Source organism: Polyergus mexicanus, unplaced genomic scaffold, assembly GCF_030449975.1.
Source record: "Polyergus mexicanus isolate NDT 795.1 unplaced genomic scaffold, iyPolMexi1.0 SCAF_1, whole genome shotgun sequence".
Classification (NCBI taxonomy): Eukaryota; Metazoa; Arthropoda; class Insecta; order Hymenoptera; family Formicidae; genus Polyergus; species Polyergus mexicanus.
In genome coordinates, this window is record NW_027223321.1 from 11983931 (window position 1) to 12010395 (window position 26465).

Below are 26465 nucleotides of genomic sequence, written 5' to 3' on the forward strand. Positions count from 1 at the left end.
GTGTGTGATTTTCTTCTCTCGTTAACAATATACGAACATAATAAGACGAGCGTGGAAATCATCTGTCCACACCCATCATTCGTTGCCTATATAATCTAGAATTAATTATCTAATGCCACTGTAACATCTGTCATCTTGCGAGCGTAACTTTATTTATTACTTTCATTCATCATTATAATTGTACGATATTTGTTTTCGACAAACTTTAAATTAAAATCATTTTTAAAGATATATTCGGGATTTTAATATTTTTGTTTGAAGTTGTTTCCCTCTTTCTTTTTTGGAGAAGCGATTGAAAATAAGTCACTTTCATTTATTATTTAATAGAAAAAAGAAATCATTTAAAGTTTGCAAGAAAAGTTGAGTTTAAAACTTGATAGATAATAACTTGATAATAAGATTTGACGGTTTTATAATATCTATTTTTTATTTTTCTTTTACTCGCGTTACATATATTTGTAAGATCAATGAGAAACTTATAATATCGATTTCTTCAATTTTAGATATATATCATTCTTTTTACGCGAACACATTTATCGTATGGAAAAAAAAACTTTAAATCATATTTATTATGCATGACCCGTAAGTCGATTTAACCACCCTATGTAACATAAGATTTCACGTGCCTCCATCGATATTATCTTCATCACCGGTATCGAAAGGAATGAGGTATTATTTCATATTATATATGGGACATCTTATATTATACGCGCGAGTACCAGCAACAACACCGTTTAGAAATAACTGTAATGTTACTTTTTTATAAGTGACTAACCGCGTCATATCGATATTCCCTCTACATTAACCTGCAATAAACATCTCCGGATCTCCGTGAAGATTCCTATTTTTCTTCGTCAATTGATTGGAATTTTCGCGTCGATAATTTTCCACTTCGCGTCAACTGTAAGACAACAGCAAAAGCACAATTTTGATATACAAAAATTTAAATTTAGTCGATTAGGTGTGTCTAATAAAAGAAAATTTATTAATTATTTTGATCATCCGATAGGGATAACTTTTTTAATGATATACAATTTTCCAGTAATTGACAATTTTGCCCTTTTTAGACAGCAAAATATTTGCAAGGATAATTTAATGAATTGATACTCTGGGATCGAGTTTAAGAAATCCACAGGTTTTAATTACCGGATCGATAATGTATAAATTTTGTCTTCAATTCTTGACCCCTTGACCAAGAATCGAGGGATTGATTGGTCAAGAGACTTCCGTTACTGTCGCGAAGTAGGCCTGGCGTGACAACGGTCTTTTTCCAAGTCGCGACTGCTAGTCGACCTGCCATACAAACCAAGATATCAGGCCGCGATCGTCGCAGCTTTACATCTGGCGAATTTGCAAAATGATCACGCGTCTCCCGCAGTGCGTTTCACTGGCCGCTGACATCTCTACGTGAGCTTAAGATAGGAGCAGCGTGATTTGCGTTTCGCCCGCTGTGCGATAAGCTGAGGAATGTCGAAGAGTTGCGTCGATATCACCCGTTTTGATACGATCGTTTATCTTGACGAAATTTTCATACTAGATAATTTTACGCGGAGTAGAGAATAATTTTGGGAATACATCACGAAAAAATAATCGCGCGAAAAAAATGAAAATTTTTGAAGCAAAATAATAATATTAATATATAAATTATTTTTAAGTTAATGTCATTTATATTTTTTTGACTCTATATATTGGGATGCATAATATTTTCTTTTTAAAATAAAAATTATGAAAAAACATAAGAGTCGATTGTGTTCGACACACAAGAGATATTGTGGCACTCAAATGATCTTGTTGATTTTTTAAATTATTTTTTGAGATTATTCTTTTTTCTAGGAATATAAATAATATTTTTAAATTAACAAAAGAATGATTGGCGTAACGAACTAACGCTCGCCGCATCGAGGGAGAATCGGCTTTTAAATCCCGTTACTATTTAATTTCGGATGTTTCGTTCGCACACCAGCATGGAGGCTCCCGAACGCGTGCGATGACCGCTCATGCGGGTGCCGACGTTTACATTATGCACTTTGGAGCACAATGTTAATGATTACGCACGCGCTGTTCGCAATATATCGTCGTGTTCCTTCGATTCTAACATAAAAAACTGGGCTGCATTGCATACAAAATCGAAATTACTCTCTTTTTCTTGGAAAAAAATTAGTTATAATAAATAAAAAGTAATATAAAAAAATCATAAAAATATTTTACCCATCCTTCCCGAAAAAAAAAAAAAAAAAAATGATAATAATGAATATGAAAACGTCGAGAGAAATTTTAATGTAATATTCAAAATACATCGAAAAGATATCATCAGAAGCATCAGGTATATTCGTATCGTGAACCGCGTGTCTGCGCGAGAATTTCAATCGTGAACACAAATTTTCATGTTCCCCGTTTCCTCTCTCGTGTGATCCTTACCGCGGATTTAAGTCGAAGCCGAAGGACTCGGATGCGCTCGCGTTAGATGCCCGCACGAGTCGCGTGGACATAGGTGGAGGAGATAGGTGGATTTAGCGGGCGGGCAGGCAGGCAGGCAGGCAGGCAAGGAAGCAAGCAGGCGAGCGAGAGCTGGCAGGCAGGCAGGCAAGCGGGCAGGTGCAACGCTGATGTTGCCCGAGGACTGAAACAGCTGTCGTCTTGCCGTGCCCTACTGCAGGCGCACGCGCCGACCGCATCCGCATTTACATTACCTTGCGTTACTATTCTCGTTTTCTCTCTCTCTCTCTCTCTCTCTCTCTCTCTCTTTCTCTCTCCCGGTTTTAATCGGCATCTTCGCGTAACGGTCGTCGATCCCGCAGCGGATGAACGTTTCCTAGAAAAACCGATTCGATCCCGCCCGATGCGTCGCGACGCGAACGCCCGCCTCTGGTCACGGCATATATCGATCGACTCTCTCTCTCTCTCTCTGTATCTGTATACTCTTCCCCTTTTTTCTCCGGCTGGCTGCTGTCCGCTCACGCAAGAGATACCTATTTACCTACGTATGCGGATGTTTTTTTTTTTTTTTTTTTTTTAATTATGCATTGCGCGTCGGTTGGGGGGAGATTCTGAAATGATATATGTATTGCGAAAATGTTGTACGCAGAATTGTAGACAGCCTAATGATTAGGTTAATTGTTTGTTTCGAAGGTATGATACAGCTTCTGTCTATTACGCAGAATATAATCGAATGCGGAATTTGTTTGATATTATTTATATAGGCTCAACAAAATATTTTTAAACTTTTCCCGTTTCATATTGTACGATTGATCTCAACTTTTGTCATGCATCATGTGTGCACTTATTCTTTTTTTGTTCGCTTGTTTATTTAGTATTTCCTTTTTTATACTGCAATTATTTATATTTTCTATTTTATATTCTTATCTATAGTTTCTATTTTCTAAAAATTGCAAAGAATACACGATACTATACTATACGATATTGAATACAAATTTCACGCATCATATTCTATCTCGTCATACTTTAGAATATTTTTGTAATTTAAATATTCCCGAAAATTTTTAATATATATACACGTATTAGGCTTTTAAAACTGTCGCCATTACACCTGTAGTTCTTTCTGAGATTAGGAACTCCATTTAGAGGTTCATTGGACGAGGAATAGAGTACATTTCATCCCTCCATAAGCGCGCTATAAGAATGAGAGAAGGCAGTCCTTTTCAAGGGCTTTTGACAATACCTTTGCTATGAAAAGGGAAAAGAAATGGGCGTAACTGAAAAGCAGGCCATATAAGCTGTTTTGTGAGACATTTTACAATATATTATACAAAATTTCGACATATATCTACGCGTATAACGGTTCTCGATCCCTTAATGAAGACAAGGAAACTTTTTCTCATTTATTTTCATATCTCATAGCCTTCATTGGAGGGATAGAATGTTGCCTGGCCAATGAACCTTTCTAACTTGGACTTTCTAACGAGGGAGGACTACAGGTGCAATGATGGCAGCTGTAAAATCACCCTTACATCGGGAATTTTGAAATTTGCAACTTAATATAATATTCAAAAGATAGAATATTAGAGTAAAATCTTTAAATACGAATTGTATCGTATTAAAACGATTGTTTAGAATAAAATAATTACAAGTTTAAATAATTGCGGACTAAGAGCCAGACGCGGATGGTACTGCATGAGTTTCATAGAAAAATTAATTTTCTATGAGATGTGATTTTTATTTGAGAGTCTAATAATTTCTTATTTGGAGAGAATAAAATAAGTTGCGATAAAAAAAAAACAAATATACATAAACAAAAACAAAAGGAAATAAATACTATTTTTTCAAGCTTTAAATTCTTTTATTTTTTAATTTTTTATAAAATTCTATTTCCAAAGAAGCCATACATACATGTCATTATTTCCCGAAAAAAAGAAAATTACGACATATATGCAATAAGAATACCTTTCATACATTTTCGTTAGAAACATCATTTTGAAGCTATATTAAACGTTGTAATCTTTCTTATCAAATCTAATTTTCGCCGAGAGAAATTAGCAATGTGCACACAGCTGGAGAGAACGCGCGCGTTCGAACGTAAAGAACGCAAAGTTTGGTAATCGCAAAAATATTCTACCTCTCTATATCAGCTCTGTTCTTTCCGCGTGTGTGCTTATCTGCCGCGTTGATCATACTGTTACGGTTTACGTATATAGCGAAGCATGTAAAATTAAAACGAAACAAGGCAGCTTATATTTTGTACCGCGAACTTTACGAGTGGAGTTGTTATTTTTAACTATCAGATATCTTTTTCTCGCACAGATTGATAAATTATCGAAATTAGAAAGAGCACATCTGTTCATAACGTGTTATGAATCGTTTTCTACAAAATTCCATATACCTGCGATTCCCAAATTGATGCACTTATAATATTAGATTTTTATGAAATCGTGGAAATTATAAATTATGTCATTCAAACATTTTCACTCGCGATTAAAGACACGCTATTGCGATAAATGCAGTTATATTTATAATCTTTTTCTATATGCGCCTTTTTAAGTATTATATTTAAAAATTTTATTGTATTTCTTTAAATATTAAAAAATTTTATTATATTAATAGATTACAGGCGAATTTTCTTTTAAATAAAATTATCCAGAGCAAATAATTTAAATACATCCGTATATCATACAGTAAATATAATGAAAGACATATAGAAAATATACAGATTCGAATACTTCTCTCCCGAGAACGTTGCTCCCGATTTTGATTAGCTGACAACAATATCCGGGCGTGACCGGTGAAAGGATTAGCGCGGTTGCGCTTCCTAGAAAACTTTCCATGAGAGAATCAAAACGGAGTATCGGAGCTACGTGGAAAGCTATTATGCATTATGCAACGTATGGAGGAGTCTCGTTCGCGAGACCCGGGGACAAAAGGAAAAAGGGAACGAATAGACGATACGCCGTTTATCGCTATCGGGAGCGAGCGTCTTTTTCCTCCTCCTACACCTCCGCCGTGCAAAGTCGTCAAACGAGAATACGCATCGGTGCTCTTATCGGCGCTCGCCCCTGTTTCCCCTATGACGATTATGCTTACGACCAGCAGCACAGCACTCTCCTCTCTCGCGGATATGATACATATATTTCTTTTTTCCGTAAAAAGCGTGGAAAACGACGTCCATTTCCTCTGCGGTTATGTGTCGCGATATCGCGCTCTTCATTTCGAAATTATTATGTAACTTGGAAATTATTGGATATACGTTATCTATAGCAAGACGCTGTATCTATAGCCTATTTTTTTTCCCAAATATATCGTATCGATATTTTCTATCAAATATTCGCAACAGTTGCTTTTTTTATGTCCTCTTATATAAGATCATTTTTCTTGCTAAATTTTACCTAACGAGGCAGTTGATCTTATTTTCATTTTTCAAGATTCTTCGCGTTTAATTTCTCGCCATTCTAAAAACGCTCTCGTTCTCACGTGTCTCGCGCTTTCCTCGGTGAGGAAACTTGCGCAGAAAAACTCTAATAACTGGCGCGCTCTGACGCGTCATTAAACGAAGATTCCTGAATCGTGCGAGGCAATGTTTTGGCCGTAACCGGCGAGCAGGTGGCCGCACGGTGTATACATGGCGAAATGCCTTCTGGAGGCAACACAATAGCGGGCGGGCGTAGCTCGAGCATCGGCAGTAGTGCGATTCTTCATGTTCTCTCGGGAGAGACAGAGAGAAAGAGAGAGAGAGAGAGAGGGAGAGAGAGACACGCCGGTTTCCTCTACCCGGTGAAAAAGGAAAACCAAGATCACGTGGCATGTACGGAGTGAAAGCGCGGAGAGCTAAGGCTGGATGCGCCTTAGTTAACGATCGGCGTGGCCAATAAGAGATGGTAAGGGCGCCGCTCATCGGTCATAATATATCACGGCACTATATACGTATTGCGAAAATCTCGCGGTGCATGGATCCAGCGCGACTGTTGCAATCGCAATTCGAATTTCGCATATGGATAATTCGCATTGCGTCGTCGCAGCAGCGCGCATTTGATCGGATAAAATAAGGCCAACAACACACAACGCAAACGCGTATGCGTTGCGTTGGTAAATTCAATCGCTTTGAACGTACGGTGATACTGCGGGGACTTTAATTTCACCGGTGTGTTTGATGATAGAATAAAGCGCTCCATATATTTGGTGCATCGATAATTACACACGCACGTGTCGTAATTATGATTGAATTATAAATTATACGTTTTCGCGCAAAATACAGACGCTTTCATAACAATTAAATCAATTAAATAGTATAGAATTTATATATAAATCTTTCTTGATGTTAATATATTTTACAAAATACTAAAAAAAAAAAAAAAGAATACACAATTTATTTTTATCTCTATTACAGAATAATGTTTGTATTACTTTTAATATTAATATTTTACTAGTTTTCAATATATTTTCATAATTTTATGTGCGTCTGTTTTTCCTTTAATAAATAGAAACATTATACACATATATTATACATTACATATATAGCAAAATTATATTACGGCAATTTAGACAATTTAATATATTTTTATATTAATATAAAAAGAGAGAGAGAGAGAGAGAGAGAGAGAGAGAGAGAAGAATTAATATATATTTTTAATATATTATTTATATTAATTTTCCAATTTTTAATCAGACGCCATCGATAATATTTGATTTCTACGAGTCTGAGATACGGAAATATCTAATAAAAAGAAAGAAAGAAAGAATACACAGAACAGAAAAAATGCAGACGCGCGCTTTGCGTCCCTGCGCGTAAGCAAGCAGCGATATTTACATAACAATCGCGGATCACGTAACCGTCTTTGCCTTCTCCCGTTGACGTGTGCGTCCGTCGGTCTATCTGTAGGTGTCGCGTACCGATATTCCGTATATACGCGACTTGGAAAGACAAGTAAACGCCTCCTCTTGCGCGAGTCGCGTTATTTTAGCGCGATACAATCGAAAGTACCAGTGTCGCACACAGAAACAAGAAAAGAAGAATCGCGAGTAAGTCGTTATTATACATGTGTTACGATGACTTTTGATACTTAACGATTCATTTTCAACGTAAATATGAATTTCTATCGACGTGACGAAGTGTTTTATGATGATTTCCATGATTATCTGTACAATTTATATATATATATATATATATATATATATATATATATATATTTCTTTTTTATTTTAATATACGATATAAACTTTCCGTATTTTGGAAAGAACAAAGAAGGACATATAATTTGATTAGCGTATCTCTTTATCAATATTCTATCTAATGTCTAGATTTTTACGCATGTTTTTCTCGTTTTACATAATAAAATGATATTGCGAAAGATGGATTCTGAAAATATCGAATCTGTTAACAATGTAATAATAGTTATCTATATCGCTACGCATATTAGTAGCTATTTAAATTTAATGATCCGATTAATAATCTGATTCAGCGCCGAAAACGGCTACACGATTATATATATAAGGGTACGATTATCGATTTTAATTACGTTATAGCGTTATTGCGTGATGAAGCGGCAAAACACTTTAGATGAGCTACGCGAACAAAGTCGACTATTCGGTGGCGTGTGAGCTTGAACTTGAGATCACATTCCACTTAACGCAGACATATATACATACATAAGGCTGAGTACGTAATAATACGAGTACGGTGTAGCAGATAAGAACTTATCGCGTGGACAAAATCATTCAATTGTACGAATTTGCAAATAAACGCTACATCATTACGTTGATACTCTTAGAGTCAGAGTGACCGATGATATTCCTCTTGGAAAGGATATACAAGTACATGAAAAGGTTCATATTCTTATTCGCAAAAATTATATTTTGGTTGTTTCAAATTATTAAAAAAAGATATATATTGTATAAGTGTAAATATATAAACATCGAAAAATGTTTAAATGCATAAAAATGAAATTTTTTGTACTTGTATTATTTATGGATTTATAAATAGATATAGTCATTTATTTTGACACTTATCTCACCGATTCTCAGAGACTATACTTAAAGATCCACAAATATATACAATACATATATATATATATATATATAATATCCTTAAATATATTTTTCTGTAGTTAATCGCATAATGTCTATCATTAAAAGGAAGCGCAGTTGGTCAAGGACTTCTCGATGTAATAGTGACACACGCAATGATATAGCGACAGAAATCAATAATCTATGACAGGATAATGGGGACGTAAACTACCCCTATTCAATATCTTGGATAAAACTTATGATATCTTTGTTCTCATTGTACACTCACATATAAGAGCATTCTTACGATACTCGACTCTAAGAGTGCATTAATAATAGTAACAACAAAAATTAATGAAAATTAAAAAATATTTGTGATTAATAGCGATCGAAGTATTTTACTTTGACCATATTATAAGACTCTACTTAGTCGTATGAGATAAATAAAATAGATGAATATATATATATCATACTCGCGCAAGAACATCATTAAGCTCTTTCATCGTGTTCGATCCATCAACACGAGCGACCCGGCATGGATCGCTAAAAGAAATTAGAATAACGCAACGTGGCCACATTTCTAGCCGTCCATCGAGGACACAATTCGAGGAAAGAAATAACGGGAGGGCGAGAGGGCTTTCCCAGGATATTAATCCCGGGAACGATTCATCGCGATGACGCGAAAAGGGTGGCGACGCGTAAGAGAGAGAAAGAGGTGGAGGATGTCGTACAACAACCGACGGCAATATCCCGGGATAAAATTGATTCCCGCGTGTGTGGCGCATCAATGGCCCCAAACAAATCGTCAAAGTGATTTTATGTTGTGGCCGGTATCGCGATGGCAACCGGCACGGCCGTCATGGTAACGCTGGCTGGCTCATTCGGGGGCTTTAATTCGCAAACCTACGCGGACGCCTCTATAATAGCGCCTTTCGTTCGAGATAGCCCGCGTAGAGCAGCGTACACTTATTTTTCGCCGCTTTCGATTCATGGCGAAAGAGGTCGAAGGGTGAGAGTACCGACGAAAAAGGGGCGTACGAGAGGGAGAGAGAGAGAGAAAGGGTAGGAGAAAGAGATACGGGTGGGTGGAAAGGGGGGAAAAATCGCGGAGAGGGCCGCTCGAGGGGTGGAAAGAGGGATGGCAACGGTGAGGGACGGAGGGAAAAAAAAGGTGAGCGAGCTGCTACACCCCACGTGTGTGTTTCTCTAAGCGTCGCCATGACGACCTTTTGGCGTTCATTACAGTAATGGGTTGGGAGAACGTTGGGCCGGGAGCCGATCGAGTCTCCCACGCTTGTCGGGGACACCTGCTTTAACCACCGATTATCCCGTTGAAAGAAGGAGCGACGGCTCTATCAAGCGAGATTTTAGTCGATCCACGCTATACCAATTTTTCGTATTCGTATACTCACGTCTTTACTCACTTGCGATATGTTTATAGCTCTTGATGAATTTAGTCTTTTAAACCAGCGCATTTTTTTTTTTTTGATATAAAAAAATAATCTAATACGTTAATCGAATTGTTAATAGAATAATAAGAACTGTTATTAAAACATATGTTGCGGCATGTTACGTATTCTTTTACCAATCAATCGACTTTTCCTCGATAATAAACCCGATCACAATCGTTATAATAAACTCACGTATCATTGTTGTCGAAACATGTGTACCGCGAGTTACTGATTCGCGTAAGGTAAGTTTCCTCCGCTTTTAATGAAAAATTCCACATGACGTTACGAGAGATTATCTTACATAAAAAAATTCACGTTACTATTTTTTTGTCATATAAATATAACTTCTTTTTTTAGTCGAATGGTAGAAAATTATTTCTCTTCCCTCCTCTCTCTCTCTCTCTCTCTCTCTCTCTCTCTCTCTCTCTGTCTATAAAAAAGCAAGATTATTATATTAATTTTTTATGTAGAAAATTTATATTTGATAAATTGCCAATAAACTTTCAAGACCAGAGCATTCCTCGAAAACTCGTAACGAAATAGTAGGATGAATATTTTTTGCAGACGCTGGCGTTGAAATGGCGCATGCGAAAAAATCCATGATCGAAGTAGCGACATGAAAATCTCGCGTGACAATTTTTATCTGAAATCGCGACTACTGCCATTATATCCGAAACGTGAGCTCGTGCGAGAAATTGTAGGAAGATAACTTCTCACGCATCGCACACCGTTAGACTGTAAAAATTGCTTTTTGTCTCCTCGTGCTGATAATAAATATCGGTAGAAACGTTTACGCGCATTTCAATACGCCGTTTTCTTGAGCGCATCCGTTGAGATCGAGCGTGAATAAATTGTGCCCATTTACATCGAATCAAATTAAATCAGCTTAATGCGATAAAATTTTCTTCTGTGTTTTTACAAAGACTTAGCAGAAAGTAGAAAAAAGATATAGAAATTATTCTCTATATTTTTAATATATTTTTTCTTCATATTTTTTATACTAAAAAATATTTTATACATTTTTTAAATATTAGAATCAATTTGTATATAATTAATATAATTAAATTATACATATAACTATAATTAGAGCACAGTTAATGCAATCATTTACATTTTATCTTTCGTATAATATAGAAGAGAGAAAGAGAGAGAGAGAGAGAGAGAGAGAAGAGGATAACTAATTATTCTAATTACTTCATATATACATAACATGTCCTTAAAAGCCCTCTATCACGAATTTTCCAATTTATCTCTCTTTTCTCCCGTTACGTTTTACTTCTCATTACCATTCACGCAATTACTTGAAACGCTCGAGTATCGCGATCTCGACGCGACGCAAATAAAGTTAGCATATCGTCAACCACCGTTACGAGTTGCTTCCTGACGTCGGGCCTGCTCGCGATTACGTTGAAACGGAGCAGTAACGAAATGAATTCGCGGCTGACCAAACTGGGACACGTGGAGTCTCGGCGGGCACGCGAAAAGTCGACTTCCGGTCTCTCTACCACTCTTTCTCGTGCGTCAAAGAGACGCGTTCGCCACCTCTCTCGGGTCGATTCTTCGTTATATCTGTATTCCTTTTTTTTGCGCGACGCTGCCGTTTCTCGTTGCGGAGTGTTCGGCTCGGCCTTTCCCACACGTGGGATTGTTTGCGATGACCTTTGACTCCGTTCGGTGCGCACGTCGCAACATCATCGTTACATTCACGCAAATAGCCGGCCGATACTCGAGGCAAATCAGGACTCGACGCTTTACCTCTCTGCCCCTGCCTCATGAATCCGCATGAATATTAATCGTCTCGAGCTTGATCATTCATTGATCTTCGGGGTCGTCCAGGATGCTCTCTACGTTGCTCTGATTATAGTCACGCGCGAACGTCAATCTTTCAAGCTTTACTTATCGACATATCTATGATTTTTTCTTCTTACTCGTTGATACAAAAATATATATGTATTAATATAATAATTATAATAATTGTAAATTGTTTATTTCTTACAAGGCATAAATGATATTTTAATTTTACTTGCCGTATATTTTAATATATATCTCTTGTATATATGTGTATCTCACATTTTTTCAAAAGTTAAGATAAACATATGTATGCAAATCGATCAATCACGTGTACAATAAAATATTCTCACGAGTCTCTCGATTATAAGACGTAAGCGATAAGTAAATAAAAAATATTGATATGCTTAGTATTTACGTTTTACTGCTCTTACGTTTTTCTATGCCATCGCTTTTACACGACACATGAAATTATAAGTAGGATTCTATTTTGAATTTTATCGCGAATTATAGATCGTCTGAAATGGACTTTAAACGTTAGCTTTATAAACGCTGTGCATAAAATTTATTACGTAACAAAAGATCGTAATTAAAATTTAATGCGTGCTGAGAATTTTAATGCGTTAAGATTCTAAGTCAATCGGGGGAAAAAAAAAAAAAAAAATCTATGATTTACGCGCATAGCGCTTATCGTTTCTCTCAGTTTCTACATAATATCGTGAAATATGTTCTCCTTTATATTCATATATTACATATACATATATACACGCACGCGCGCGTGCTCAGAGACAGAGACCATATTATGTGAGTGCAGTATTTAAGGATCAAGTGTATGCAAAGCAGTCTGTTACTACGCAGATAGCCCTGTCACGTCACAGGGCACCACACCGGACGTTCGGTCTGCAAATTTATGTTAATCGGAACGTATCAGTGGTTCTGGAAGCTTAAACAGACCAACGGCGACGTTCGGCTTTACTTTGTCTCAGTAACGAGCAATGAAACGCGTAAACATTGCGGTGCTGCATGTGGGCAATAATATGTTTATGCGCAGTAATATGACATAATTTTATTGCAAGTAAAAACTTTTTACTCTAAGAATTGGCCTATTATGCAAAATTAAGTTGTTTAAGAATAGCGATAACTAATGTAGACAAGTCTTGTAATATAGACAGTCGATATTTGATGATATATATTCGACATTAAAAAAAATTAATATAATTATTTTTATGCGCCCTTCAAATCGTACATCTCGTAATAAGATATGAATCGAAAGACCGACTCAAAGTCTTTCTCACGCCGATGAAACGCAATAAGACGTAAGAGATACTCCCAGTTCCCATAATACCCATCGTAGGCAATATCTGTGGACCGTCCGCAGGTTATTCTCGACAATAGTCTTCACATCTATCGTTTCGCACCGTAGAAACATCTGGAAACACTCTAGGCCAGGTATATTATTTAAGCGTTAATTCTACGAAAGACTCGCCGCATAGAAGAATTCTCTCGCCGAGAGAATAATATTTTTTATATTGTTTGAATTTAAAAATTATATATATATATATATATTAAAAAAATATTAGAAATATATTTTAAACATTTTTATCGGTTCAAAAATATGAAAATTATTATCATAAAATACATGCAAAATTTTTTGGATCATCAAAAAAATTATATATTAAATCTATAAATAATCATCTCTTTTAAGTGGAAAATTCTAACACACACACAAAAAAGGCTATTTTATAAATACTTCTTGGTCCAACAAGCGCTCATGGATGGTTCTCGCAATTTCACACGCTTCCATCGGTCTTTGGGATCAAATCTGAAATGGTCGCCATCCGAAGCGCGAGAATCGTACACAGGTAAATAAAATCCGTACTCATGGGAGAGAAATCTTCGAGATCCCCGAAAGGGTTGCGATATTCTAATTCCAAGATCGTCGAGTGACCCCGGCAAATGGTCAATTTTCGTGATACGTATTCCCATGGACGCTGGCTACCTGAAGATTTTTTCCGTTCGCGATTCGTGGCCAGTAACGAAAATTTTTACCTGGACAATGTCCGCGTCGCGGCGAAAGAGAGGGAGGGCGAGAGAAAGAAGGAGGGAGAGGACAGACCTATTTAAATCAGGTCGAAAAAATCCGTTAGGCATAAGTGACCTTCTTCGTGTCCAGCTCGTGCCTAACGAACGGCCAGTGGACGCGCGATGGCGGTCTGGGAAAAACTATGCTCTAATAGATTCTCGGACATGGTCGGCCGTGTCGGCCGTTGAGGGATGCGCTAAGGTGTCCTTACACCTGGACGAGGCTGCCGCTCGATATTGATATTCCTTTGCTGTCCGGTACGGTTTCGTTAACTGGAGCAACGGACGATCGTTTCTTCCCCCCCTTTCTCCCCCATCACAATCGACTAACCGCGGTGGTATATCGGTTAGGGAAACCCAAAGCCATCGTAAGATGGAAAAGAAGAAACTTATTTTAAGCACCTCATCTTTGAAAAATAATTTTCTTATAAATAATATTCACGAAATATAATTTCTGTGAAAAAGGAAATTAACGGATCGAAAATAACGAAAAAACACATCAGCATATTTTCTTTAAATCTTATTTAGATAAATTAGAAGAAATGAATATTATAGGTAATATAATCATGATTTGCACATTAATATAACTGTTCAAAAGATGAAAAAAAAAAAAAAAAAAAAGAAAGAAAGTTTGCCTCAAGTAATAAATTATAAACGATGACACCTGAATTATGCAAGTTGCTCGACGCTTGCACGGTAGGTTCGCGACCGTTAAAATATCCCGCCCGACAAATTTCCATTGGTCAAACTTGATATTAACTAGAGCATCGCACATGCAAGGCCCCACTACTTTTCTTAGAGGCCAGCAAGACGATTGGGTCAACGAAGACAACGAAATATTTTTTATCCGGAGACTGGAATAGAAGGGAATAGTTAAGGGTAACGTCTAGAACTTTTACGAGCTAACATCCAGAATAGTATTAACATATCAAACAAATTTGTCAGGAACTTTCCATCTTGTATTGGTCAAAACATTGAACAAATTTAATTTTTTTTTAAAAAAAGGTTGTGTATATTTTTTGGGATAAAATTCAATTATGGATTTAAAAAAATTATATTTACGAGATATTTATCAAAATCAAGAAACAGTTGCATATTTATAATATATTACATTCTTTTCAAGCCATTGATATATAAATATTTTATTATTAAATGCATGTATGCATATTATCTAAAAGTTTTCAAAATTTTATTCTTCATTATTTTCTAAAGTTTGTAGACCGAATTTTTTTTTTTTTTTTTTTATCCAGGAAAATCACTGCAGATGGATATCATTTATAGGTGCGATGCGTCGAAACGTGACGTATCATCATTTTTATAGAGAGATTGTCGAAGATTCTTCCGTCCTCGAGAAAATTGGAATCGCGATATCACTTTTATTTGTCGAAATTCAATGCTACCGCAATGGAAAACAAACAAACGCAATAAAAGAAACTTAAATATGCATTTATTCGAGTCATTCGATGCAATGATGGAGTGGGTAAATTATCAGAAGTCATTAAAGATAAAGGATTGTTATGTAACAATTTCAGCATATAATTATTTTGATTTGATAACACATTTTAAATGTTTCTATAAATTAAACAATGACAATTAATATTAAATAGTGATGTAAATACAGTGTACGTGTATTTTGGCGTATCGTTGTAGGTTTTCCTGGATAATACGCGAGTTACGCGTATCTCCATAGATTGTTAAAAGCGATCTCATAAGAACCGTAAAATTGCTGTAACTATTTTTATTTTTCTCGTAAAACGGCCGCTCGATAAAAGACACTCGTGCTACCGTTATATAACGATATATGCGCGCTCACAGAGGTCTTTTTTTTTATCATTTGTAAGATATTTATGAGGCTCTCATTGATGGCGTCGACTGCGTCTTAATTTCCCGATAATATACCTTTTCTTTAGGAAAATTGAAAAGATAATGTAACAAAAATTTGCAATTATTATAAATTAATTTTTTTTCCTCCATAATTTTTTTTGTCTCGAGCGTTAATCTATAATTTAATCTTTATGGTCCGCATTAATTTTTACAAATTAAAACCGATATTAAACTTTTGTTTCTTATTTTAATTAAATCAGCGTAATTTAATGTGACACAATTAATTTGTCTAACATATTTTACGAATATTCCAAGGATATACAGTTTGCTAATAATACATTGCTTTTTATGTTGGGAACATTATGCGGAGTACGAATTTTAGAGACGACTAGATGACTCATGTTATTTCTGTAATTTACACATATCTATATATGATATTTTTTATCGAAGCCGAAATCATTACGTGATTTATAAAAATTTATCTTCTCGAATGAAATGAAAGCGAAAATTTATAGTTAATGGTTTGTTACGTGATTGAAATATATATGAGTGTGTGTGTGTAATAATTACAATTTAAATATCTTTAAGATAAAAAATCAGTCTTTAGGCTAAAGCATTGTTCTTAAGTCGTTAAGCGCTTTTAATGATCTAGCGAGGTTTTCTCAAAGTACATCATCATTTATATAGCATCTTCAAAAAGTTTAAAGATAATTTAAGTGTAAATATATATATTTTATTTGAGTTACTTACTACTTGAATAACTTTATTATATAAAAACGATAATTGTAAAGTATCTAAAGGCTATAGTTTCTTTTAATCAATCTTATCTTTGAAATTCATGACGTATATAAAACTCATACGTAGTGTTTTTTTTGCAAAATTAAACATATATCTGCGTATTTAGAATGTATTAGAGTATATATACAATATAAATTGATCTCAGTTATATAGGTATTAGTATGGAATATATTAATATATCAGTGTTCACATACGATGTGAAAAATTAGGCGGCATTAGGATCGTAACGGTCTTGGTTCGCAGCCGAGGAGCTCACCGACTCATGTAAAATATTTAAATACACCAATCGCCGGACAAATCTCAACGGAAACAGCGACACGACGCCGCCAAAAGACACGTGCATCATATTTTATCGTTGAGCTTTCCTCGCGCCGCGTCCAGCCGGCACAGGATTCGCCTAGAGTAAGGGCGTTTAGGTGGACCCACGAAAGGGTTATGTACCTGCGCGACCCTCACCGGCTGTTGCCCCGATTCCGTCCGGATGCCCGTTCTGACCTGCGAACCCCAAGGATCCGCTCTTGTCCGCAATCCCTTTAATTCGCGCGAAGTCCAAACTGATCCCGCGGGAATCAGGTTTTCCACGTAACCCTCGTAACGAACAGGTAGACACACAAGCGCGGATATTTACGCGATCCCGTAGGAACGTGCAGGTATACGACCTTTGATCCGCCGGACCTTCCCCCGTCCGTAACCTTGATTCACCTGGTCATAAGGGTAAACCGGTCCAGGTTGAACTACGGCCGGTACTATACGCGTTCGATGTGCGTTTAATTTTCGCATAGGACGTTAAAAAGGGACTAACAAAATTATATAATTAAGAAACGAAAAAGATACACACGATTTAAATAGCGCCTCTTTTTAAAGACCAGCTTACATAGGTGCAAAAAATAACGAGAAATGCTTGAAAAACAAGAGAGAGATCGATTTTAGAAAACTTTTTTCAAGAAATTATTAATAACTTGAAATTTTTGCGTATATGCAATTTTGATCTAAAACAGTCGATATTTTAATTAATTTTCAATTTTACACATTATAATCAAGTATTTATAATCAATCGATAAAAAATTTCTAATTGCTGGAAGATAAATAAATATTACACATTTCAATATCGATTCAATAAATTGATGCAATGGGGATCTCTGTATCTATTTTTAAGATCTAAATTAATATAATGTTCATCAACATGTAAATAAACAGTTTCAAATTTATAACTATTGGCGAAGGGTATAATAAGGTTGCAAAAAAAAAAAAAAAAAAAAAAAAATTTCTTTCTTAAACAGTTTTGTGGTGCAGTTGAAGTCGTCCCATCTCTGAAAGTAAGTCGCAAGTCGAATGTCCTCATCAACCGGACGTGTGCACGGTTGGGTCGTTGAGAGAAAGAAGGAAAAAATAAGACAATTTCCGCCTGTCCGATGCGAGAGATGCGCTTTGATTTGTTTTTGTAGTTGTTTCCGTCGAGGAAAAGGCGCACACAAGGTAGAACTCGGTATAATAATAATAGAATTGTGCGTTACGAGAGAAGGGTGTGAAATTTTCTGCTTCGTTGGGAATCAAGAGGGTATAGCTTGTCAGTAAAAAAAAAAATATAGATTACTCGTCTCATGTGAAGTGATTCAGTCAAAAATTAATTGATCAATAATATTTATATTTATCCGACGATTCGGATGAATTTTGATGCATACGAAAAATTAAACATCTAAGAAACTAAAAAAGCTAGAAGCAAAAGAATTGCTCTTAAAGTATACTATATATTTTATGGTGTTATCAAATCTTGTCTAACGACAATTTGATAGTGTTCAAAATTAAACTTGAAAATTACATTTTATACATATATCGTATATGCATATATACAAATTTTTACAAGAATATAAGATTGAAGATTTCATTATTACAGAAAAGAATATTCAACAGATGGTGATAACCTCCCCTCCATCCCTATAGATAACATCCTATATAATACACGCATACATACGCTCTAATAGTATTCTTATCATAAATGCATATTTTCACACACACACAGACACACACACACACACACACACACATAAAAGCAGAAGAATTCTATTGTTAAAATCTACCTAAGCAATATTTATTGCAGTCTAATTGTAAGAAATTATTCTTATTGTTACTTATACATACTTGAGTAAAGTTTATCTCTCACAAAATATATCTGTAACGAGATGAAAGAATTAGAAAATACGCTGCAGGAGGCTGCGCAAGCGTAACGCGCTTGCTCTCTATTGGCCTCGTAATGCTGACCAATGAAAGTAAGGATATCCCTACCAGTTTAAGATCTCCATCGATGGTCCAGCCTTCGTCCGGTCTCAATTGTGCTGCATCAATATGATATATAGCTTGTGTGATTCTTGCCTTCGCATTATTGCATAGGTCTCTCAATTTTCCACGAGATATTAAATAAAGAAATGTTCTTTCCTGCATTCTTATTAATGAATAATGTTAATTAATTTTATACAATTCGCGTCTTAACAAATAATTATTAATAAAATCTTTGATGATTCAATAAATAGCCAAGCGTTTTCTTGCTGGAAAGAACAAAATCGATTTTTATATATATTTAATTGCTTTTTTTTATAAAAATTTTGATATCTTTATTTCTTCAAGAGACACTTTATATGTTTCTCTAATTCTTTAATAAAATAACATTATTATTTATTCACTTTTGTTTCGTACGTTAAAGTATATATTTTAATGCGCTCGTTTTCTTACATATACTCGAGTAATCGTTATACTATTATTTTATATTAGATAAGAAAAATAATAGAGAAAAAGAAGTTTTAATTTTTTAAATATATGCCTGTATAAATTGCGTTTTCTGTTTACGAACTAAATCGATTTTTAATGAACCTATCATAAATTATGTATTGGCGGAAGATTTGAGACGATTTACGTAGAAGAATGACATAGCGGGCACCTTTGCGCTTCTTCGACGACCTTACTTACTAATGAAGTTGCGTCCTCATCGTCCTCGTCGAGGAAGCACGATGTCTTCTTATCACATCGAGTGATAAGGCGAAAAGTATCAATGGTTAGATGTCATTTATGGTAATTCGCAGGCTGCTGCTGTCAACACAGTGCTCTTGAACGAAAAATATTTTGCATTGGAAGAGCAAAAATTATTTATATGTGAAAAAAATATGGGCAAAATTTTACATTGTAAAGAGATTAATAATAAATCGAATAATATGTACGGTTATGTTTTTTATTATATAGATCGGAGGATATTTCAAAGTTTTCGCTTTTTCAAGCAAAGAAACATTTAAAAAAATAGTTTCTATGAAACCAAGTCTTTTTATGTCTATTTAAGTTCGTATAATATCGCTATATTAGACACAATCAATAAAATAAGATTCTTACGATAAATTTTATATAAAACGATAAAGTATACGTAAAACATAATCATTCGTATTTCTCAAAACAATTCTTCGTTTTTATTTGCGATGATTATTTTGAGCAAATCTCGAGCTTGTATGCGTAATGAATCCAAGTATTCCCGCTGTCAGTCCGAGATACATAAGTCATGATCTAGAATTCAGCGCGCACTATTTTACATGCAGAGAGACACAATGACTTTCAGCTGTATAATCGCCGCGTAAGTAATGGTTGACTGCGCTTATCGTTGCGATGATAATAATGCGAAGGATGACAGTGCTGCTCGATACGATCTATGACTGGCCTCTCTTGTTTCAAGATATAGGTAGCAAAAGAAAATATAGATTTCTCGTAATAGCAAAATTACCATCGACTACTAATCTTGTTGATCGTTAATTAATAATATATTGAAGCTGTACAGCATTATTGAAATTTATTTTTCACCAGCGAATTAGACAGATGCAATAATAAAATTTATTCGAAAAAATTTATTCCGCAGATATTTTTCAAAAGAGGAAAAATATCTCGTATACATCTTTCCAACGTGCGATATATTAACGTTTCTTAGATCTGTTTGAAAAACGATGTTTTAATTAAATAAAATTTCTCGAGGCACAATATTATTGCTGAAATTTTGTAATATTGCGTCGTATTGCGAGTCGCACAGTATTGTTAATGAGCCGCGTTGTTTCAACGATAATGCAGAAACAAACGTAAGTGGATGAGTCCGCTCTCCGATAATCGCGTCTTCCGTTGGCCCCATTAGCCGTCTTGTTAGTAGCTTATTCCACTCTCGTTTATTTACTTGCCAGCCTTAGCGCGATGCAATTATGTGTAATTTGCGCATCGCTGTCTCTCGAAATTTTCGATATAATGTATCCAATATAATATATCCTTCAAAATATCATATATATATAAGTTACGAGAACGCGAATAAAATTTTCTTTGGGTCGGAAGACGGATAAAGAATTGGAAGATATAAATTTTTATTCTTTAGTAATTTATAAGATTCGAGGCATTCGCTTATTGATGACATCAATTTGCGTCAGTTCTAATCGCTTAAATTCATTAGATATTGTATTATGTATTATAATTCATTATATTATTCGACGATAAAATAATTGCTACAATAAATTGTTATAATAAATTTTTTTGTCCGGAGAAAAAATAAAATTGACAGTTATTCCGATATAGTTTAGCTCACATTTTGGCATAAATATGTAATTGAAATATAATTAATGGAAACTACAATGTTATCAAAAGAAGAAAATTATAAATGATAATACGCGTGATGCACGTCATATGAAAACTTAGCTATTCCGTTTTTGTCTGTATAAATCTTATTATATTTGCATACAATATCTGAATAACGCAACTTGGCAAAATTCATGGTTAATTGTTATTCAAAATGGAATACTTTTAGATATACTTGAAATATTGGATATCACGCGCGCTTGCTTTTATACAGATACGCATATTATATTATACAATATTATATTAAAATTTATAGAAGTATATATTATAAGTATTTTATATTGCAATGGAAATTTTTATATCATCAAAACAAATGAATTATATTGATTCTATTCTTGATCATATTCTATCGCATTGATCGTACCATTGTTAAAAAACGTTTCATCCGTAAAAGTGTCTCCTTGACATTCATTTTTCACGTTTGTCCTTCCGAGTCTACCAGTACAGTACGTACGTTAATAGACGATAACGACGATCGCGTCGAGGAAAGGGGTTGTGGTCTGGGTATTAAAAAGAGTTGGCCCAGATTTAAGGGCCAGGATCTGGCCTGCCATTGGCCCATAAGTGGAGCGAGACCTGACGAAGGGTGGATCTGATTCTCTCGATCTCACGTCGCGTGCTGAGATTCCGCGCCTCCGATCGCGAGGGTTCTCCTATTATGACGCGACTCGAAATTCTAGACCAACGGCCGTCCAAGCATTCTGAATCTCCGATTATGGTATCTGGTACTTGGAATTCAGATCGTTTCTGGACACGGTCCAGGAATGTGCAAAGCGCTCACGTACGACGTAACGGTGAAACGATCGCGCGCCCGAGAGAGGAATCCCTCGCGATCGTTTCGGGCTTCTGTCATCAGGTATCACGCCCTTCCGAACGCTCGGTTTATCATCTCTCTTCGCAATCTCATTCCTCGCAGCGGCATTCATCTTATATCGATCGATTGCAGGTTCGAGATTGGCAACCATGCTCAAACTGGCTCAACTGCGGGAACGGAGATCGAATGATATCGAACAAACGGCGGGAGCGTTGGGTGAGTACTCTGCATGATTCTTTTTATATATGCGACACGCATGTTGTACCCACGCATGTTTATGATACTTGTATAGTGTATATAATATATGGAAATTATATCGTATTATATATACATATTGTATTATGTATATTGTGCTTGGAAAATTAATGTCATTTTTCATCGTACGCCGTAAATTAATAGATGATAAACGCATGTGTTGTGAAAAAAAAGGAATAATTCTTATTGAAGCTTGTATCTTATTAAGATTTATTATATTTACTCTTCATATCATTTTTATCTATTTTAATTATCACTTAAATATTACTTAAAATAGAAACAATTGTAGATATAAAATAGAGACATATCTCCTCTTATCTAAAGAAATAGTTAGAAATTCGTTCACAAGTTTCTAATAGATTTTTGATAAAGAGCGGAGAAAATTTTTTTAACTAGATTTTTGAGTTGTCGACAAAATGACTAAAAGTTATCGAAAGAAAAACAACATGCGTACATTATCGAATAAAGATGAATCTAAAGATATAAACATTATCTTTGACAAGATTCGCTCCTTGAAATTTTTCGAATTATCTAATATTTAGCGAACAATTTCGCCGGGGTCGTACTCTAAAAAATTTCGCGATGATTCATCGAGTAACCCACAAACCATCAACAATACTACGCGTGTCTCGATATGCGTGCGAACACGCACTCCGGAAAGCACATGATTCATCGAATGAAACTCACAATCGGGCAATCTGCATTAACGATGCACCGCCTGATTTTGCGCCCGTCGTTCCTCCATGCGTTTCTCATCCTCCGCTTTCCTCTTCGGCCTCTCTTCTTCTTCCTCTTTATTCGTCTCTTGCGTTCCTCGCTCCCATTTACCGTTTCTGCACGATTGCCCCGTTAGATGCTGACACGGCCTATGACCACGTATGTCGATTAGTGATATCGTTTGTGAGGGAAAAAAAAAAAAAAAGATTTGATTTGCACGGAAATATTACATTAATCGGAGAAAATTAGCTGCTGTTTCGAATCTATAAGCTGCGATTTATATTTTTTATTCGCGCCAGAAATACAATTTAAATGACATATTTTTCATAATAGAATTGTTATTTCAATCTGACATATTTCATACTTTGTCGAAAGGTTCTATGATCTTGTCCGGTAGAACAATCGGTATCAAGATTATTTAATGTGTCATAATTTATTGAAATTAATTAATTAATTATAAAGCAATACCTATAATATAGAAAAAAGTCTTGAAATATTATTAAATGAAATGCAGAAATATTTATGTGTTTATAAAATTATTGGTAATTTGAGATATATATGTCAACGATAAATAATATAAAAAATAAATGCAAGTACTTTTTTAGTTAAAGTGTAATATGCATTTGCATATATTGTATTTAACGCAAAATGCAATTTGGAAACATAATTTTACTGCTATCGGCTTTAACAACAATTTTCAGATTTTTTAATAGAGATGATCTGACTTTTCTTAAAATGACTAGTGACTAGACTTGAGAGATCATTTATTTGCTCTCATATTCGAATCGTGTCTCTTCGTAAAACAGCTAGACTTCTCGTGCAACCACTGAAGCACAAGAGAGTAAATATATATGTATAAAAAAATAACGGAATGCTATATGAGATATAGAGATGCATATATATATAAGATGGACAGATACAGAATGGCTTAATCTTTCAATTTATTAATAATTATTTATTTGAAAAAATATACATGTAATAAATTTTATATATACTTGTTACTTAGGCGACAATAAATCCGTTAACATTAATCTTCAGAAAAGTATTCGTGCAATATATCTTTTAAAAATTTTAGAAAAAAATTAAAATTAAAAAAAAAAAGTGAAATTTTCCTCGGAGAGGAAATTTTACACTATTTTGGAACCTAGCCTTATCATTAGATCTAAATCCTTTATACTTTTTTAGTTTTTACATCCTTTTTAAATGAACATGAACCTTATTGTATCTTTCTTTGAAGAATCTTATTTGAAGAATCTTTTTGTGTCAATAACATAATCAGACACAAGAGGCATATCTCATGAATTATGAACTATGTGTAGAAAAGATGTGTAGAAACTGAAGTGAAGAAAAAAAAGTTGTAGGGTTTTGAAGTTTTTAGTTTTCTATGTGAAATATAGATAAAATATGTATGCTAGAAGAAACAGTCACGTATAAGAGCGTATGCTTTGATGTCGTGAAGATCAGATGAGATTCCTCATCTCTGTAGACTTTCTTCATAGCCAAATTCCATTTGCCCAAAACTGGATTTTTCAGTGCAGGTAACGTAACACACGTCCAGATGCTCGAGTGCTCGGAGTTTTATGGTTTTTACGACAGTGGAGTGTAGCAAGACTCGTGTAATAGATCTAGTTCCTTCGTAACGAATGAGCGGAGAGCATCTATGCACTCTTTCGTAAGCAATCCAACGTGATATGAACAATAGGATTAACGGCGTGATTGTTTTAGAGGATTATTGTTGGACAAAAATAAAAGACAAAAATCAAACTACTTGTAAATAAATATTATATATAGCATTAAAATTGAAGTGATCTAATTATCGCTAGACGCGAATATTTTCTTATTGAACTATAATTAATTATGCTTTTATTAAGTAATAATTTTATTGTTTGCAAACATGAATTTTTAAATAACAAAAAATTTGACGATTAAAAATTTTACTGACTTTTTTTAAATATATACTTTCGTTTACGACTTTTATCCTTTTCTGTTATATTTATTTTTCTTTTTTATTTTAATATTATAATCTGCAGAAAGATATATAAGTAATATTTGCTAAAAGATTGTAAAACTAAGAATAATATTCTTTTAATATTTTTCTTCTTCTTCCTGTTCCCCTTGCCTCTCTCTTTCTCTTCTCTCTCGTTGAAGCATCACTGATCGAAATGTCGAAGCGAACACTGCGATATTGTTCGTGCAGAAATGGTTGGTGAACGTACGAGGAAATTTTCCGGGAAATAAACGCTACTCTTGGCCACGGCACCATGGCGAGCCGATTCAGGAAGAGAGAGGCTGGGCTCTATTCGATGCTTGCGGATATGATCAGTACACGTTCTCGGTATATCACTATAAGCAAAGTGTGCAAACTGAATGTATGTATAATGAAATATTTTCAAAAATATACTAAGACTCAAATTTGAATTTTATTTCTCTTCTAGTGAAAGTTGATGCAAAACTTGATAAAGAATTTCGAAAGTCTATGGGGAAATATCATTATTTTATCAACATGTTGAAATTAAAACAAATTAATTCAGCGGACGAAAGAGAAATTGAAAAAAGATGAAATGGTATGTTTTATAGATTTATAATAGCTACTTGAATTTTAAAATAATATAATATTATATGATAACGCGTGCACACGCACACACAATAATATTATAAACATGCGTTAAGAAAGATGATTAGGAAGATGTAATTTGGATTAAATCGAAATTTATTTTGATATCCAAAGTACACATATATCGTTAAAATATTTCTCAAGTAACAATAATCCGCTGCTAAAAAAAAAATCCCATCTTATATAATAATTACATTGAAACTCCACGGAAAAGGATCCATCCACGAGAAAAAAAATAATGCTGCTGCTTCAATTAAAGTCTACGTTACGGGCTGCCAACAAACATACATAGTTCGTTCAATGATATTTTTATTGGACCAAATATCTGGATTATTAAAACAGCTATCCAGATGTTTTGGTCCAATAAAAATATCATTGAACGAACTATGTATGTTTGTGGTAGCCCGTGACATAGACTTTAATCGAAGCAACAGCATTTTTTTTCCGTACATGGATGAGGAAAGTCGAGGAAAGTCTCTGGTGAGATTATTTTAGCAATCTTCTTGATGTGGTAGGACAGATTGGATACGCCATTAATGAACGGCATTGTGCGCGAGTGTCCAGTCCGGGATTACGTAAAGCTAGACGCGTTTATTGCACAGCAAACTTTTGCTAATTAGCGCGAGAGAAACCGGCGACCAGCCAGCCGAGATACTCGCATACGCGAACGCACGCGCGAGCAAGCGTACTTGTAGAGAGGATACCTAGGAAAGGATGAGGAGGAGGAGAAGTAGAAAGACATACACGTATACGGTCTGTCTCACGCAAAGAGCACACCATCAAATTGGCGCGAATGATACAGAAACAGTTTCAAAGTGTATAATGTTAATTTACTCTATTAAGAAAAATATATATTTCAGAATTCAGGTTAATTGAGAGAAAGAGTTGAAGAGATAATCCTATTAATTTTAAAAGTGCCTTATATATAATTCACTAGAAGCTCGAGTTGATTTTTCGTGTTAAATAACTTGCTAATTGTAAGTCGATGAAATTTTCGACGAGAGAGTGAACATCCAGTGCCAATTAT

General features: G+C 34.9%; 1 protein-coding gene across 1 annotated transcript in view; it reads left to right on the forward strand.

Annotated features, from left to right (window-relative positions):
- The window catches only part of LOC138935374 (ras-responsive element-binding protein 1), a 100429-nt gene that overhangs the window by 30703 nt on the left and 43261 nt on the right, over window positions 1–26465 (forward strand). Inside the window, exon 3 of the mRNA XM_070299869.1 lies at window positions 21985–22068. Within this exon, the coding sequence (XP_070155970.1) occupies window positions 22002–22068 (67 nt within the window). The 5' untranslated portion in view covers window positions 21985–22001. The remainder of the gene's footprint in view (window positions 1–21984; window positions 22069–26465) is intronic.